This window comes from Fukomys damarensis, unplaced genomic scaffold (genome assembly GCF_012274545.1).
Source record: "Fukomys damarensis isolate Sample0158 unplaced genomic scaffold, DMR_v1.0_HiC HiC_scaffold_33, whole genome shotgun sequence".
Classification (NCBI taxonomy): Eukaryota; Metazoa; Chordata; class Mammalia; order Rodentia; family Bathyergidae; genus Fukomys; species Fukomys damarensis.
In genome coordinates this window covers 52,325,355-52,342,774 of record NW_022900945.1, presented here as the reverse complement: position 1 = coordinate 52,342,774, position 17,420 = coordinate 52,325,355, and the positions used below count along the sequence as shown (strand labels likewise).

The 17,420-nt window shown below is 51.8% G+C and overlaps 2 protein-coding genes across 2 annotated transcripts in view; one reads left to right on the top strand and one right to left on the bottom strand.

Moving 5' to 3' along the window:
- Nucleotides 1-9,378, bottom strand: part of Prune1 (prune exopolyphosphatase 1) — a 22,438-nt gene extending 13,060 nt beyond the window's left edge. The window contains exons 1-3 of the mRNA XM_019206384.2: nucleotides 9,203-9,378; nucleotides 7,203-7,562; nucleotides 682-774 (exon numbers count right to left, since the gene is read on the bottom strand). Coding sequence (XP_019061929.1) covers nucleotides 682-774; nucleotides 7,203-7,241 — 132 coding nt within the window. The 5' untranslated portion in view covers nucleotides 7,242-7,562; nucleotides 9,203-9,378. The remainder of the gene's footprint in view (nucleotides 1-681; nucleotides 775-7,202; nucleotides 7,563-9,202) is intronic.
- Mindy1 (MINDY lysine 48 deubiquitinase 1) lies at nucleotides 8,219-17,420 on the top strand. The gene is given in 12 exon segments (XM_010616450.2): nucleotides 8,219-8,237; nucleotides 8,910-9,211; nucleotides 11,672-12,252; nucleotides 12,255-12,403; nucleotides 12,568-12,625; nucleotides 13,047-13,111; nucleotides 13,924-14,082; nucleotides 14,424-14,526; nucleotides 14,912-15,054; nucleotides 15,791-15,982; nucleotides 16,425-16,574; nucleotides 16,695-17,420. Coding segments are annotated over 10 exon segments (1,362 nt in total). The 5' UTR covers nucleotides 8,219-8,237; nucleotides 8,910-9,211; nucleotides 11,672-12,023; the 3' UTR covers nucleotides 16,809-17,420.

Genomic DNA, 17,420 nt, shown 5'->3' with positions numbered 1-17,420 from the left:
GCTCGGTGGTGGTAGAACACACCTCAAGAATGCACGAGGCCCAGGGTTCCAGGCCAACACCAAAAAATTAGAAGCAACAAGAGTATTGGGACCAACAGACATGATCTTGGGTAAGCTACCACGTTCCTCAAAGCCACAACTACCTAGGCTGTAAAAATAAACAACAGATGGTGATCCCTCAGTTCGTGGTGGACTTTGGGACATTACTTGTCTGATATTAGAGAGAAATAAATGGAGGATAATTTTTTGGAGGGGTTCTGGGCTTTGAACCCAAGAATCTGCACATGCCAAGCACATGCTCTACCACTGCACCCCCAGGCCCAAAAGGATGTCTCTTCCCTTCCCTCCCTGGCAGTGACACAAAGGTCAACAAGATAACCCTGACAAAGTCCTGCTTTTCCATGCAATGCTGCACTTAAGGACGATCGGTCCCTGACAGTCAACCTGGACGAGCTCCTGACACCCAGAAGGAACCCACAAACGTGCTGTTTGCAGACTGCTTCGTGGCTTACTAGCGCCTCAGAACAGACGTCCTCATTCGTTTCTCACAGCAATGCTGAGACGTTATTTCGGATGTGACACAGACTTGGCAGAGTAAGGGATTTAACTCACCCTCGGCTAAGAGCTGGGCAGTGGCACCGCAGAATCTTGAACCCCAATCTTTTCATTCTAGGTACTCACCTTTGTCAGGTAGAAAGCCAAGGTGAGAGCAGATACCATGGAGTCCAAGTCACAGGCTTCATTTCCTAGCACCACGTGTAGGGGCCGGGACTCCTGGAGAGGAAGAAGTGGAAGCTGACAGGAGCCTCTTTGTCCATTTCCACTTATCTCCCACCCTGTGGGGGGCGTCCTCTCAGCTGCCTGGGTCAGAGGCCTGCTGGGCTGTCAGTGTGCGGTGCTCTTTTCATTTTCCTTTTTTTTTTGATACAGGGTCTCATTATGCAGTGAGACTGACCTGGAACTCACTATGTAGCCCAGGCTGGTCTCGAACTCACAGAGATCCTCCTGCCTCAGCCTCCTCAAGTGCTGGGATTACAGGCATGCGCCTCCACACCAGGTCGCACACATGTAGACAGTGTGTAATGACTGCATCGGGAGTTGGTGTATCTGCCATGCAGATATCTGCCACCTTTTTTCCTTTGGTGCTGGGAAGGAAAGTACACACTGTACAGCTGAGCTGAACTCCCAGCCTGTAGCCTCTTTGTGTTGAAAGCATTGAGAATCCTCTCTACAGGCTGTTTAATTTTTGTCAGCAGTGGGCACATCATCCCTCGTGCACACCTGCACCCCGTGTGCGCTTCACGGCCCTCTCTTGCTTTGCTTCTCCCTGGCTCTCTGCCTAGGATCTGGTATCCACTATTCTAGTCTGTACTTTTGTGAGATCAACCTTTTAGCTTCCACATAGAAATAAGAGCATATGGTGTTTGGCTTTCTGTTCCTGATTTCATACAACATGATTATCCTTCTGTTCTGCTCTTACTGTTGCTGGTGACACTAAATCCCCGGCCTTTTTTATTTTCTGAAAACAGTGTTTTGCTATGCAGTTTAGGCTGGCCTTGAACTCCTGGTGATCCTCCTGCCTCAGCTTCCCAAATACTGGGATTACAGGTGTGCGCCATCACACCTGGCAAAAGCTTAGTTGCTTTTGTTTTTGTTTTTTTGGTAATGATTGGTTAATACAAAAGTAATACAGTAATGCCTGGCACAGTTGATACATGTTTAAAAACAAGACCAGCCCGAGCACTTTCCTGCCCTTGGGCCAGCACTTCTTCTGCCAGACAAGGCTGCCGACAGGAAGTGCCAAGGTCTGCCGCCTGTACGTCCTGTCCATTTTCTCCGTCTCCGGAGACCAAGGCTGCCCGGGTTGCGGTGGTGCAGAGTGACAGCCGAACACTCGAGCTACGCAGCCCCAGAGAGCACTGAGGGGCCTACGCTCAGGAGAGGGAGCGCACACAAGAGGCCCCATGGCCCGACTGGCGAAGAGGTCAGTGGGGCAGAGAGGGCAGAGCCGGGGGACCAGGAAGCCAGCGGAGGACTCTGCTGCGGCAGCGCTGAATGGAGACAAAGCACAACCTCACCACTGAGGTGAGGAGATAACCAGCCTCTTGCTCGTGGCTGCGCTCCAGCGGGAACCAAAGGAATGAACAGAAGTACAAGACCCTAGAGCTTTAGCACACTCGGAACTGGAGGCCAGCGGCCCCTCCCACCGTCACCACCATTACCCCATCCGGGCTGTTTGTGCCCCCAAAGCGTGATGAGGATCCCCAGCTCCCCTACTCTCTGCACTACGTGTTGCTGTTTCAGAAAGCAGCACACCGTCCGCTTGAAAAGATCACAGAATGCGACTGAATCCCAGCACTGCCTCTTACTGGCTGTTGGGGACTTTGGCTTCTCAAAGCCTCATTTTCTAGTATAAAAAAATGAGAAAAATAGGGCCAGGGATTTGGCTCAGTGATTCCGCCACCTGTCTCGCAAGCGCAAGGTCCTGAGTTTGATCCCCAGTACCAAAAAAAAAAAAAAAAAACAGAAAAAGAAAAATACTATAACCAAGTTCATGAAGTTTCTTTTGAGACAGGGTCTTGCTATGCAGTTCAGGTCAGCCTCAAACTCACAGGGATCCTCCTGCCTCAGCCTCCTGAGTGCTGGAACTACAGGTGTGTGCCACCATGCCCAGTAATGAAGGTGTTATCAGGATCAAAGGAGACATCAGGGGCCAGGGATTTAGCTCAGTGGTTCCAGCACCTGCTTCGCAAGAACAGTAGACCTGCGTTCGATCTCAGGTACAAAAAAACAGGAGACATCAGCTCCATGCCCGCTCTGTAAACAGTAAAGAAGCCGCCTCCCCTCTCCTCTTCCTGCCCTCTCCACCTCAGCCCTTTTCCTGGGCAGCCTTCCTTAGCACCCATGCCAAGCAGTCTTCTGCTACCCCATGACCCAGCACTTGTGTCTCTGGGATGGAATTTAACCTCTACCTTAAAGGGTGTCGCTATCTTGCTGCGACTGTGCATCCTGAATCCTTAACATCGCTCCAGTCGGGTGGCTCTATCCTTTGTCGTTCAAACCAGAAGACTTTTGGAAAAGGAAAGAGTGCCCTTAATGATCACGCTCGGGGTAACAGACTCCAGGGCACACTGGGTGCCCATCGTACACACGCTATCCTGCTCATTTTGGGAAAAGTGTCCCTCTCAGGCTCTCAGAGCAAACAGCCTCAGTTTCCTACCCTCAGAGGAAGGGCGCAGGGCAAACACAGCTATATCCAGAGCGCAAGGAAACCTGAGCTGCCAAGGGAGGAGACACATCTGAGAGCCACAAGTAAATATAAACTTTTTTTCTAAAGAAGACTTGCTGCTGAAATGGCTCTCAACCTGCTCTTTTCTCTGTGGGCTCAATGTGCGGCCGGAGGGGAATTTAGGGTTGGCACAGTAATCCACTTCCCTTCTGAAGCTGAATATGGTCTGATAACTGTTCAACAAAACACTTCCGAAGGGAGGACAAACAGCCAAAGACAAACTCCTCTGCCTCGGCTGTGTATTTATTGTGGCTGTTTTTAGGTGCTGGGATAGAAGACCCGTTTACGAGGCCAGCACTTTACCATCAAGCCCCACCCCTTTTTTTGGTCACCCTCACGTGCCATCACACCCAGTTAGGACTACACTTTTTTTGTTTTGTTTTGCTTTTGAGGCAGGGTCTCACTATGCAGTTCAGACTGCCCTGAAACTCACTGTGTAGCCGAGGCTGGTCTCCAACTCACAGCGATCCTCCTGCCTCAGCCTCTCTAGTGCTGGGATTACAGGCATGTGCCGAAAGGCTTACAATTTTTTTTTTTTTTTTTTTTTGAGATAAAGTCTCAGTAGGTAGTTTAGCCTGGCTTTGAACCCACCACACCAGGCAGGGCAGAAATATACATTTCTAAGGCCAGCCAGCCACTCAGCCACTGCCTCCTGCCTGAGAAGCGTACACAATTCAGTATTTAAAGATTCCTGGGGGTAGTGTGGTGGTGCACACACACCTATAATCCCCGTCTTACTGTCGCTGTGGCAGAGGCTATAGAAACTTTCTGAGGGCCGGGAATTTAGCTCAGTGGTGCCACCAACTGCCTCGCTAGCACAAGGTCCAGAGTTCGATCCCAGACACCAAAAACAAAACAAAACAGAAAATTTCTCTGAAAGTACAGAAAGGAAATGTGGTATCAACAGACTTGGTTAGATTATTAGCTGTCTTTATCCTATACCGAAGCCAAGCATTCACCATTCCCTAAGAAATTTACAGTTAAACTATCATTTAATAGAAATACTACAACTTAATGGTGTCTGTTTGAAGCATGTCTCTCCTTACATAAGAAACATAACAGGCTGGCCGCTGGGGAATGGATGCAGAAAAAGGTTTTTTAATCTTTTTTTATTTAATATTTTTAAAAACTCTGTTCAGGGGTGGGGGTACTGTAGATTGAACCCAGGTTCTCCACACTAGGCTACATCCCCAGCCTCTTATTTTTTGAGACAGGGTCTCACTAAAGTCCGGGCCCTTTTTTTTTTGGACCAGGGATTGAACTCAGGACCCTGCATTTGCAAGGCAGGGGCGGTGCCACTGAGCTAAATCCCTGGCAAGAGAGGGTCTCACTAAGTTGCCCAGGCTATGCTCAAATTTGAACTCCTCCTGCCTCAGCCTCCAACAGACTGCTCAGATTTGAAGTGTATGTTACCACACCTGGTTTGTGTGTATTTTATTCTGTAATTAAAAGCAATCTAGAGCCAGGTATGGTGGTGCACTCAGGAAGCGGAGGCAGGAGGATTATCCTGAGTTCGAGGCCACCCTGGGCTGCATAGTGAGTTCATGGAACTGCATAGCAAGACCCTGCCTCAACAAAATAAAACAAAGCAATCTAAACCATTAGCGTCCACCCACCACTATGTCCTTATACCTGTTCGGGCAATATTCTTTAGAGTCTAGGGCCAGGGATTTAGCTCAGTGATTCTAACGCCTGTCTCACAAGCACAAGGACCTGAGTCTGATCCCAGATTCCCCCCAACAAAAAAATTTAGAGTCTAATTTGCTCCTTTGACCAAACTATGATGATGAGTATTTTAAGGGACAACATCACCTTTACAAATTCACAGGTCTGGAAGGAGGGTCTACATCTTGCTCTTTGGGGAATGAATGCAAAGAGAAAAATGAGGATACCAGCAAACACTAGAAAAACCCAGTCTTTTCCAGCTTCATAATGCTGCAGATACACTGTTAGGAGGGGGCCGAGGCCCTGCAGAGGGCAGATGGTGAGGTTTCAGGTCTACCCTTCACCGAATGGTGGGAAAGAGACTGCTCATTTGGATTACGGGGGTGTGGGTGGAAAAATCCAACTCTAGTGCTGAGAATAGTACCACAAATATTATACTTTAGTCTTCCAGGGAGCTCCCTGTGATGAAATCAGAGGTAACTCAGAATTGGTTCTAAGTTGTCTTACGCATTAAAGCAACTTTCCCCAAATCCGTTTTTCACAAGAAAAAAAATTGGTGCAATTGGTGCCAAAACTAAACTTCATCTCAACTCAGTATGAGAACATTCATTTATCCCATCAGCTGGGTATACTGCAGAAATTAGGAGGTGATTTTCAGGATTTGTGAAAGGCCAGAACCTATTGTGTAAGTTAACTGGGAAGCACTTAAGATATTTTATGTATGTAGGAAATGGATGCATATTGAGGTTACACTTTTTTTTTTTGTGGTACCAGGGATTGAACTCAGTTCCTTGTGCTTGCGAGGCAGGCGGTGGAACCACTGAGCCAAATCCCTGGCCCAAGGTTATACTCTTAAGTGAAATAAATAAGTCACACATGCGTAAATACCAAATCGTTTCTGTGGTGTGAAAAACTATAATTGTAAACAAGATTCTAATGGTATAATTGACAATGTGTAATAGGAAGAAAAGGGCTAAAGGTGTAGGGGAAGTGGGAAGGGTAGGGGAAAGGTAATAAGGAAAAAGAAAAAAATATGAGAAAATGAAAAAATGGAAATGAAGTGTTTGTAAATAGGGAAGGGAGGAGGGGGTGAAGGGAGGGCAGGGGTATGGGGAAAAAATGAGAACCAAGACCTGTCATGTAAAGATACAAGAGCCCAATGATGAGTGTAACTGTACTGTATACCTAAAATGTACCAATAAACTTAATGAGAAAAAAAAAGATATTTTATGTATGTATTTACTTATTTGCAGTGCTGGGAATTGAGCCCAGAGCCTCTGTACTGAGCCACACCACCTGCCCTTTTATTATCATCATTATTATTTTATTTGGGAACACGGTCTCATTAACTCACTAAGTTGCCCTGGCTGGGCTTAACTCGAAATCCTCCTGCCTCAGCCTCCCAGAGTGCTGGGATTACAGGCACGTTTAAGGTACCTTAAAAGGAAGACACAGTCTAGGTTTCCGCAGGGGCATTATTGCAGCAGGGGGACAGGCGACCTCCCAGAGCCTGTCTCTGGTTGGCTTTTCCCTGCTAACTGCAGATAACAGACCAATGCTAAAGGATCAGTCAGCATGGCCGGGTGAGACCAACTGCCTCAGCCAGCACCCAAAATAAGCTCCAAATCATTCAGTCATGCTTCTGGCTTTGATTCCAAAACATACTCCGTGTTTATCCTTTCCAAGCAGAGGAGGATTTTTGTTATGTGTGAGAGAAACCGGGGGCAGAAGAATGCAGTTTGTGGGTCAACAGACACGGCTCATGTATTCTGCATGTTTGGCTTAAAAACAGATTTAAAGTAAAACACCGTGACCCCCTCTTCTATCTGAAAGAGTTCGGCCCGCCAGAGACACTACGGTCAGGGTAGGAGAGGGGCTCGGCCAGGCCTGGGGACCAGCTCAGGGGCCGGGAGAAGGAAGGAGCGCACTCGGGGGCTCGGCGGGCACCGGCGACAGCGCGCAGAGACTCAAACCCATCAGGACCCAGACCCGGGACTCCTCCTCCCCGCTCCGGGGCGGATCTCGAAGGCGGGGAACCTAACGCGGGGAGAATGAGCAGCATTCCCGGGCTCGTAAACCTACTACTACTCGCTCCTCACGCCCCAAGCCTCATCAGACCCCACGTCCCCTCCCCACAACTCGGTGACCCCTTCCACACGGACCGTCCGTGTCCCCCAGGTCCCATCTTCGTCCTTCCCGGACCCCATCCACGCTCCATTCCGTACGGTCACAGACAGGGATCCGTTACCTGCAGAGCGGTTCGACAACGCTGCAGGTAGTCCTCCATGGTGATGTCCAAGAGATGCCGTCGTCCCTGGTTGAAGAGAGGCTCTCGGGCGAATGCACCCCGCCCAGAACTCCGGGTCTAGAAGCAGAAATCAGGAGGCGGGACTCGAACCCGCCACAAGGCAATTCAGCCGCCAACCCTGGGAGGAAGTGCGTCACCCGGCACTCCCCGAGTCCGACGTCACTCCTCAGCGGCGGAGGCGGAGTTCTGCGCCCAGAGACTCCTGGGACGTCGTTCCGGAAGTGAAAGGAGCGCGGCGCGATGCGTGCTGGGAAATGTAGTCCAGGAGCTCCGAAACCATTCCAACAATTGGAGAATTTCCTTTGGGATTTGACACACAAATGTGTATGTTACATAATTAACCCACCGTTGTGGCTTCTGATCTTCCTCTCTCAGACTGGACTAAGTGTAGCAGTTTAACATACAAGACACCAAAAATCTAGTTATCCCTTTACATTCACAACATGACAAAACAGCTCTCCCTCTTCCTTTCCAGAATTCTCTGTTCATCTAACTAATCTATTGCTACCAGTTTGGTAGTTGTACATACAAGAAAAAACATTGAAGTCATCTTTGAGCTCTCTTCTTAATCCCTAGTCTTGCCAACCCTTGCTGTTTCTTCCTCTAATTCTGTAGCCTTTTTTTTCCCCCTACAGCCTCAGCAGATGCCTTCTCATTGCTTTCTTGGACTGTTGTAACCTTGGCATTTTGTGCTCTACTCCCTAATTGTTCCAACTACTCTTTCGGTCTTCAGACTTGCTTAAGGCCTCCTCCTGCAGCAGCTGTGTAGGTTTGGAGGAGGACCCTTCAGAATGCAGGTTCCAACTTCCCTTAACTGCCACTTTCTGCCCCTACACCTTCACCCTTCCCCTTCAAATAGGTCTCCTCTTCATCAAGTGTCTCCTCATTTATTAGCCTATCCCCTGCTTCCTACTGCCAGCCTCACACCAGCTCCACCCCCACCAGCTGAAAGCTGAGAGGCAGTGAGAGACTGAGGTGAGGCCTGTGAGCACAGGGCCCTCACATCTGCTTTGCGGCTTCTCTTCCTGCTGTGCTTTCTCCCCAGAGCAGGGGGCTCCTCCCACCCCTTCTCTGAGCTACCAGATGCACAGCCCAACTCGTTTCATTTCTAGACTAAGAAAAATGTTACAGGAAAGCCTTGGGAAGGCGCCCTATATGGGCTCCAGAGGGACAGGAGCAGGGCTTTTTTTTAGTAATAAACGAGTAAAAATGCAAATACCATGCTCTTGGCCCTGCTTCTGTGGATCTAGAGCACAGGTCTGTCCTGCACACACAGGGCGAAAGCCCAGATCCAACAAGCTGCTGCTGTCCAGCCTGCTCCTCTCCACTGGGCAGGGCACTTGCTCTTCCCGTTCTCACCAGAGAGGCACAAGTGCTGCGTCTCTTCCAGCGGCAGCCAAGGGAAGAGAAAGGGTCTGTTGTTTTTATCTCCCTGTTTCTCTCCCTCTCTGCTGCTCACCAAGCTGCTGACCAAGTAAGAACGCCTTGATGGAAATCCTCCCGTGTGGGCTGGGCCCCTCCTCCCCCAGGGAGCTTGTCCTTGACTAATTTTTCTTTGTCCCGATGGGAGAGAGAGAGAGAGAGAGAGAGAGAGAGAGAGGAAAAGGCAAAACCACAAACTTCCTTTGAAAACCAGTTTGTATTCAGGGCCTGAAGCACATGCCGGAGACTCAGCTACTCAGGAATCCTGAAGATGCTTGGAGAGAGAGAGCCCGGGAGCACCTGGACTGCACCTCTGCTTGCCCTCACCCTGCTGCGCTGCCCCCAGCCCTGGGGGTGAGTCCGGAAGTGGCCACAACCCAGCTCGCGCTGAGCCTGTGTCAACCTGTGTACACTGGGCCGGGACAGCCGGGCGGCACCGAGCTCCTCGGCGCCTCTTGTTGTCCCCCAATAAACTGCCAGAGCTGAACCTTCCTTCTCAGTCCTGGACCTGCACTCACCTCCTGAAGGTAAAAACTTTGTTTCACCCATCTTTTCCACCTCTTCCCACTCCGGCTCCGGGGAGCTGGCGGCTGGCTCTCCTCCCATTGGCGGTGTCTGGAAGTCTGCTTTGCTTGAAGGAGAATGGAAAGGACACACTGTTGGGCCCCTCGCTTCCTCCTAACCAAGCCCTTCCCCTCTTCCCTGGGAGCAAGTAGACCGGCGCGCTGTGTGAGTTATTCTGAGGGGAAAATTGAAACCATTGGTCGCTTGAAGATCTGGGTCAGATGCACACGGACAGTGAGGGACTCGAGGGGACAGAAAGTTCTCAGGGAGCGGCTCCTTCTGGACGACACACACACACACACACACACGCACACGCACACACACACACACCTATTTGAGAAACTGCGTCTACTCTGGGCCGATATCCTCCACAGGGGAGAGGGCCAGGGCTCTTTGAATTCCTCATCTGCCACCATAAGAGAATTCTGAGCTGGGGAAAAAGGACAGGACTTGAGCTGAGAAAAGAGAAGGAAAAGGTTGAAATTCTGATTTCCTTGAGTGCCCTCCCCTTGTCCTTTCCTGGTCTGAAGTACTCCAGGCTTTGCCACACCAGTACCTTGCAGGTGGGAACCCTCTTTACCCTCTGCCTGGCTTCTGGGGGCCCCTCTCCCCCAGTGTCAACTCCGATGTCTTTGGTCAGTCCCTCTGGCCTGCTCGCTTCCCAACCCCCTCTCAATTACTGATCACTTTTTAGCACTAGGCAGAAAAGAAGCCCTGTATTTCTTCAAGCTTTTGTAACTTTCCCAGTCTCTGGTATCTGCTTCAAGGCTCACCCTAAGTGACATGTGAAGGGGGGGGGGGAGAAAGGGGTAACAGAGAGAAAACAAAATGTGTAAAGCATTCAGGCAATTTTTGCTTCTCTTATTCTAAATTAACATGTAAATGAAATGTGACTAGCAGAAAAAAAATTTTTTTTGAGACAGGATCTTGCTGTGTAGTTCAGGCTGGCTTTGAACTCACCATGTAGCCCAGGAAGGCCTCAAATTCATGGTGATCCTCCTGCCTCAGTGTCCTGAGCGCTGGGATTATAGGATTACAGGTGTGCCTCACTTGTCTGACTGACAGATATTATTGCAGATTGTAAGAAGACAGCATTGTTTCAGGTGAAGAGGAAGCTGGAGAAAAGACAAGATTTCTTTCTTTGAGAAAAGAAAGTTTTCTGCTCAAAATGACCTTAAACTCACCATCTTCCTTCTACCAAGTGCAGAGATTACAGGCATGTGTGGCTGACGGAATATTTTTTAAACTAACCAGTAATTAGTATTTTTATATTCCACATAAACAGTTTGCTGGGTGTGGTGGTGAGTGCCTCTAATCCCAGCACTTGGGAAGCTGAGGCAGGACGACTGATGAGAGTTTGAGGCCAGCCAAGGCTACATAGCAAGACCCTGTCTCAAAAAAAATATCTGGAAGGGGCTGGGAGTGTAGCTCAAAGGCGGCACACCTGCCTGGCAAGCATAATGTCCTGAGTTCCATCCCCAGTACTGCAAACAAAACAAAAAAACCTAGGTGTGGAGGTGCATGCCTGTAATCCCAGCATTTGGGAGGCTGAGGCAGGAGGATCTCTGCCAGTTTGAGGCCAGCCTAGGCTACATAGTGAGACCATGTCTCAAAAAAGAAAGAAGGAAAAAGAGAAGCTTGCTGGAAGAATTTAAGGGGGTGCTTTTCATGCTCCCAACCTCAAGTTATTTATCAGAGCCACTCTTAATCCAAGTCTTCTTTTGTTTTTGTGGTACGGAAGATTGAACTCAGGCCCTATGCTTGCAAGGCAGGAACGATGCCACTGAGCTAAATCCCTGGTCCTAGTCCAAGTCTTTATAGCCCCCATTTCTCCGGCCTGTAAGTAGCCCCTCCCAGGACCTTCCTGCTGTGGTCTGGGGTTGTGTAAGGCTCAGCAGAGCCCTTTGGGGAGGGAGACTTCCCCTTTCCCACAGGGTGTCACAGCAGGAGCGCGGCTCTGCCCTGCACCCCAGCTCTATGTGACAGTGACCCTTCTCAGCCTTGGGGTGAGGCGGGGTCCCCCTTAGGGTCCCTCCTGTGCTGTGCAGTTCTGTGCAGGGAGAGGCATGACCCGTCCTGTCTGGCCGTGGTGCGGGTTGGGCCAGCGCCCCCTTCTGAACACCCCAACGCCCCCTTTGTGACAGGGCTCCTCACTAAGGCATCGGGTTGGCCTGGAACTTCTGAAATTCTTGACTTAGCCTCTCAAATAGCTGAGGCCTGTGCCTCTTTCTCTCTTTCTTTCTCACAGTGTTTCACTATATAGCTCAGGCTGGCTTTGAGCTCACTGTGTAGCCCAGGTTGTCCTCAAACTCCAAGTGATCCTCCTGCCTCAGCCTCCCGAGTGCTGGGATTACAGGCGTGCAGCACCACACACAGCTCTTTCTCTATTCCTTTCATCTTTCTCTTTTCCACTTTGGTTTCAGGGAAGCTGACTGCACCGGCCTTGGATCCCCCCAGAGTCCCCCCCGTCAAGCCTGGAAGCTCAGCCCCTCTGATCTGAGCCATCACAGCTACTGAGTGGTGACAGCTCAGCCTGAGCTCTGTGTGCGCAGCAGAGATCGGAGATCGGAGATCGGTGCTGCTGGAGCTGGGCGTGGCTGTGCAGACCAGGCTGCCTTCCGACCCCACTGACTTTCCTAGCCTGTTTTGGCTCTCTGGGCTTTGCAACCCAATGGTCCCGGTGCACTGGGCTCTCTTTTGTGCGCTGGAACTGGCCTAGGTGAAGCCCCAGGGCCGGAAACACCGTTGGGGCTCCTTATTTGACTCTTTCCCACCATGGAGCACGCTGGGCCTGAGCACCCGGACCCTGATGAGGCCGGGAGGGCAGAAGCGGTCACCTGGGAAAACCACGAGGTCCCCGAGGGATCCGAGGAGCAGCCTCAGGACGGGGACGCCAGAGATGCACATGGGGAGAGAGAGCAGGGAGACCCAACTCCGCTCCCTGCCCAGGGCCGGGAGAACCTTGAGTGTCCCGCACCTGAAGTCCACGCGCGCCCACCTGAGCCGGGCCGCGAGGAGCTCGGCAGCCAGAGCCGGACTTCTACTGCGTGAAGTGGATCCCCTGGAAGGGGGCGCGGACGCCCATCATCACGCAGAGCGCCAACGGCCCATGCCCTCTCCTCGCCATCATGAACACCCTCTTCCTGCAGTGGAAGGTACGAGCCAGTCCACCCCGGCGCTGGGGAGAAGCCGGGAGTCCTTCCCGAGCCACCGCCTCGATCTCTTCTCAGACCAGTCCCAACTTTCCAGATGGTTCTGCGTCCCGGTTCCTCCTGGGTGCTCTGGGGGCCGCCATGACCGCTGGCCTTTCTACTTCCAGGTGAAGCTGCCCCCGCAGACGGAAGTGATCACATCTGAGGAGCTCATGGCCCACCTGGGTGAGAGGCGGGGCCCTGAGAGGAGTTTCCCAGGGGCTGCCCACGTGGGCTGCGGAGGGTTTGTGGGGCTTCTCTGCCAGGCTGGAGAATGAAAAGCAAAGGTCCAGGGGTCAGGAATCCTGGTTTTTGTGGTTGTTTATGTTTGTGTTTTTCAGGACTTGGGGCCAAGCCTCGGGGCCTTGAGCGTGCTAGGCAAGCACTCCACCAGTGAACTACAGTGCCGTCCTTTGCCCCTAGTTTCTGTGTGTGGCCTCGGGTCACCTTTGTAAGCCTGTTTCTAGGGGGTCTGCATTAGACCTACCCTAAAACTTCCAGCCACGAAAGTCTTTGGTCCCAGGACGTTACTATCACCCTCCAGGAGAAGAGCAGGCCGAGCTTTGGGCTGTTGGTGGGACGGCTGATCGGGGCTCCTGTCTTGCAGGAGACTGCCTGCTGTCTATCAAACCCCAGGAGAAGTCAGAGGGACTTCAGCTCAATTTCCAGCAGGTGAGGCCAGTGGTCGTCGCACATAGGGGTTTGCAGGTTTGTAAGGGGACGCTGGATCACGGAGAGAAAGAAGCCTTTTGTTGCTTCTGAATAGGGTTCCTTGAACTGTAAGTTCTGCAGGAAGACCAGATGAGGTATTTCTGTCTTGATATCTGGGCATGGTAGTGCATCCTGTAACCTCAGTACTCTGGGAGGCTGAAACGGATTGAACATTCAAACTCAGCCTAGGCAAGTTAGACCTTGTCTCTTTTTTTTTGGTACTGGGGATTGAACTTGGAATGTTATGCTTGCAAAGCAAGCAGCAGAACCACTGAGCTAAATCCCTCATCCTGTGAGACCCTGTTTAAAAAAAAAAAAAAAAAAAAAAAAACCTGGGCATGGCAGCACATGCTTGTAATCCTAGCATTTGGGAGGCTGAGCTTAAGGGAAGGCTGAGATCCAGGTGAGCCTGGGACACACAGTGAGTTCAAGACCAGCCTGAACTGCGTACTGAGAACCTGTTTCAAAAAATCAGTACATGGGGCTGGGGATTTAGCTCAGTGGTGCCACCGCCTGCCTTGGAAGCGCCAGGTTCTGAGTTCAATTCCCCGATACCAAAAAAGAAAACAAAAAAAACCAAAATCAGTACATGAATAAATTTTTAAACTAAAAATAAAAAATCAGTCTGGGGATATAAAGGAGGAATGGAATGGCATAGAAGAGAGCCAAGGAAGAAAAGTTACAGGATTATTGTTACTGTTTTAAATTCCGGGGCCGGAGCGGAGCATGGAGGGCGGAGGCTGGGCCAGTGTCATTTTCTGTTTTGCCTCCAGAATGTGGATGACGCCATGACGGTGCTGCCCAAGCTGGCCACGGGGCTGGACGTGAACGTGCGCTTCACCGGCGTCTCTGACTTCGAGTACACTCCGGAGTGCAGCGTCTTTGACCTCCTGGGGATCCCTCTGTACCATGGCTGGCTTGTGGATCCGCAGGTGAGGGGAGGCCCCAGGCGGACTTCTGCAGCTCAGGCTGCAGGACTTGGGGAGGTGGGGTTAGAGAGGCAGGAGTTAGATTGGCCGGGTGGGAATAGCCTCGGAGACCAGACCTGCTGCGGAAATCCTTGACTTTTACCCTTTTTTGAGAAGAGATTACATGTGAGACAGGTTACATCAGATTACGTGCAAATAGGATCTGTTCTTTAGACATCAAAAATCCAGGGACCTTTGATCCTGGGGCTGCAGTCCTTGTGGGCTTGGTTCATTTCCTTCCTTAAAATACAGAACAAAAAGAACACTCCATTTTTTTGGTCCCACCCACTCTACACCCCATAAAGAGTCCCGAGGCTGTGAGTGCAGTTGGGAAACTGAGTTATAACCAGCTGGTGGAGAAGATCATCACCTGCAAACTCTCCAGTGACCCCAACCTCGTGACAGAAGGTGAGAGCCTCCCCACCCTCCCATCTCATGAAGGGGGAGGGCGGCTGCTTGGGCTCGCTGCCTGTCGCCTCCCACCGCACCCCACTTGTCCTGCTCACACTAGGTCCCAGCCTTGAGGACACTAGACAGACGCCCAGCCCCTGAGCTACACACAGAGCCCCAGTAGAGGGATTTCAGAAGGTGGGACTCCAGAGGGCTTTTGATGGGATTCGGGAAGATCCCTCCCATCCTGGATTCTGTTCTTCCAGTGGTGTATCCATTCCCGTCCCAGGCCTCAGGTGTGCTGGGCGAATGCTCTCCCACTGAGCCGGCTCCGGACCCCTTCCTCCCACTCAGTCCCTGGCTTTAGACTGATGCTGAGGTTGCTGTCTTGTGCCTTGCACAGGCCTGATCGCAGAGCAGTTCCTGGAGAACACCGCGGCCCAGCTGACCTACCATGGCCTGTGTGAGCTCACTGCAGCCGCCAGGGAGGGGGAACTGAGCGTCTTCTTCCGGAACAACCACTTCAGCACTATGACCAAGCACGAGGTAAAAAGGCCGGGGCGTAAAAAAGCTTCCTCTCCTGGATCAGTGTCACAGCCAGGACTCTGTGGGTACGACTGAGCCTCGGCATCTTTTGGTTTCCCACGGCGAATGTTGATTTCTCATTCACACTGTGTTCCGCTGCAGCTTGGTGACATTCTGTCCCCGGCCGTCTCCACTCCGGGACCCAGGCTGACAAAGAGCCTTTCTCTGGAACATGTGGGGAGAGAAAGCTGTCACTCCTGGTGCTTTGGCCTGGAGATGACATCTGTCATTTCTGCTCACCCTGCGATGATGGCAGAGGATGGCAGAGCAAGCCCTCGGGGCTAAGCCTGCACTCAGCAGGACAGGAAAGTGTAACCCTCGCTCAGAAAGCAGAAGTGGAACTTCCGAAGAACACTGCGGGCTTCCAGAGTTGGAAATCGCCAGAGCTCTCTAGGAATTTGTAGAGGGGTTCTTAAGGGTGTAACCCCATCACCAGAGAGCCAGTGAGTAGGGCAGAAGCAGGATCTCAGCGGACACCTCAGCCCCAAGGACTCCACAGCGACCAAAATGGCACCACACTGCCACCCACCTGGCCCTGCCCCGGGGCGGGCCTCCTCTCTCCCGGAGGCCACACACAATGACAAAAGGACGCGCGTTTCAGTCAGCATGCCTGTCTGCTCAAAGGTCTCAGAGGACCCAGGGCAGTGAGCCGCCCCGGTCGCCGTCCCACTGATGGGCTCTGTCTTTCTCTCTGCAGAGTCACTTGTACCTGCTGGTCACAGACCAGGGTTTCCTGCAGGAGGAGCAGGTGGTATGGGAGAGCCTGCACAACGTGGACGGAGACAGCTGCTTCTGCGACTCTGACTTCCGCCTCAGCCATTCCCTGGGCAAGGCGCCTGGAGCAGAAGGCGGGAAGGATGCCCCGGAGAAGCAGCTGCAGGTCGACCAGGTGTGTGTGGCCTCTGGGAAAAACGCAGAGCTCACTGGGCTCGGGGCTTGGGGCCGTGTGCATTTTATCATCGTCTGGGGGCCGTGACATCTGCCATCTGGGCTCCTGCACTTTCTGCTCCCCGCGGACCATCTGCTCACTTGGTGTGCATTTTCTGGCACTACAGAGACTACTGTAAAAGGCTCTGCCTTTCGCCCTGAGGGAGAAGGAACTGGAGAATTTGAAGGAAAATCTGGTTTGGAAACCTAGCCTGAATCTGTGCCCCCAGACCCTGTTCACATCGCCTCATAATTCCTTGTTTTTGTTTTTTTCAGACAGGGTCTCACTGTGTAGCCCATGCTTGCCTCAAACGTATAGTGACCCTGATCCTCCTGCCTCAGCCTCCTGAGTGCTGGGATTACAGTCGTCGCCCAGCTTTACTAGTAACGCTCGTTCTTTTCAGGACTACCTGATTGCCTTGTCCCTACAGCAGCAGCAGCCACAAGGCACGCTGGGCCTTACTGACCTGGAGCTGGCCCAGCGACTTCAGCAGGAGGAGTATCAGCAGCAGCAAGGGATGCAGCCCGTGCAGGCTCGGGCCCCACTGCCCCAGGTGAGTCCGCGGTGCTTCTCCCTCTGCAGGCCCCACTCCTGCCGGACCTTCCCCGGCACCCCTTCCTATCCTCCTTTCCCTGCTGTCCCAGATCCTGACCCTGTCTCGAATCTTCCAAAGGTGTTGGATGACCAGTCGTTAAATCCCATGCAGGAGAGAGGGGCCACGTCTGGACGGCCAGCTGGGGACCGGCGGCAGAGGCCGAAGCACCAGTCCGACTGCATTCTGCTGTAGCTCTGGCCCTTGGTTCCGAGGCTCTGGCTGCTCCCCACCTCGGTCCCTGAGAGACAGAGACGCGGGGCGACTTATTCATGAACTGTGGGGGTCAGGGCTGGCAAGGACAGATTCAGCAACCTCCTTGCCCTCACGCGCTGCTGCCTTCTCTTCCTCCCACCCAAGCATGGGTGGGCTGAAGATTTCTAGTTTCCAGTTCCCTTTGCCGGAATAGTCTTGAACAGACTCAGGCTCTGGGGTGAGATCCGGGTCTGGAATGCTGATCTGTCCTACTTCTACTTCTGTCTCTGGCTGCCTGGGGGCTCCTGGCTACTCAGCAGGCCTCTTTCCATTTGTGACAGCGTTTGATTTGGGTTTCTATCTCTGTTATTTGTAATACCTGCCTAGGGTTTGGAGATAAAACTTTTTTCCTGAGATCTGTTGTTTGCTTTACCCTGTAGCGATGGGGTTAGGTATTTGACCCTTTGGAGGAATGCAGAAAGCAGGAGAAAAGGGGAGAGGCAGGAGGTTGCCTGTCATTTCTAATCAAGCCGGCAGGGAGAACCTTCTTTCTATTTTATGTTTCTGTTTTGTTTTGTTTTGTTTTTGTTTTTGAGAGGGTCTCACTATGTA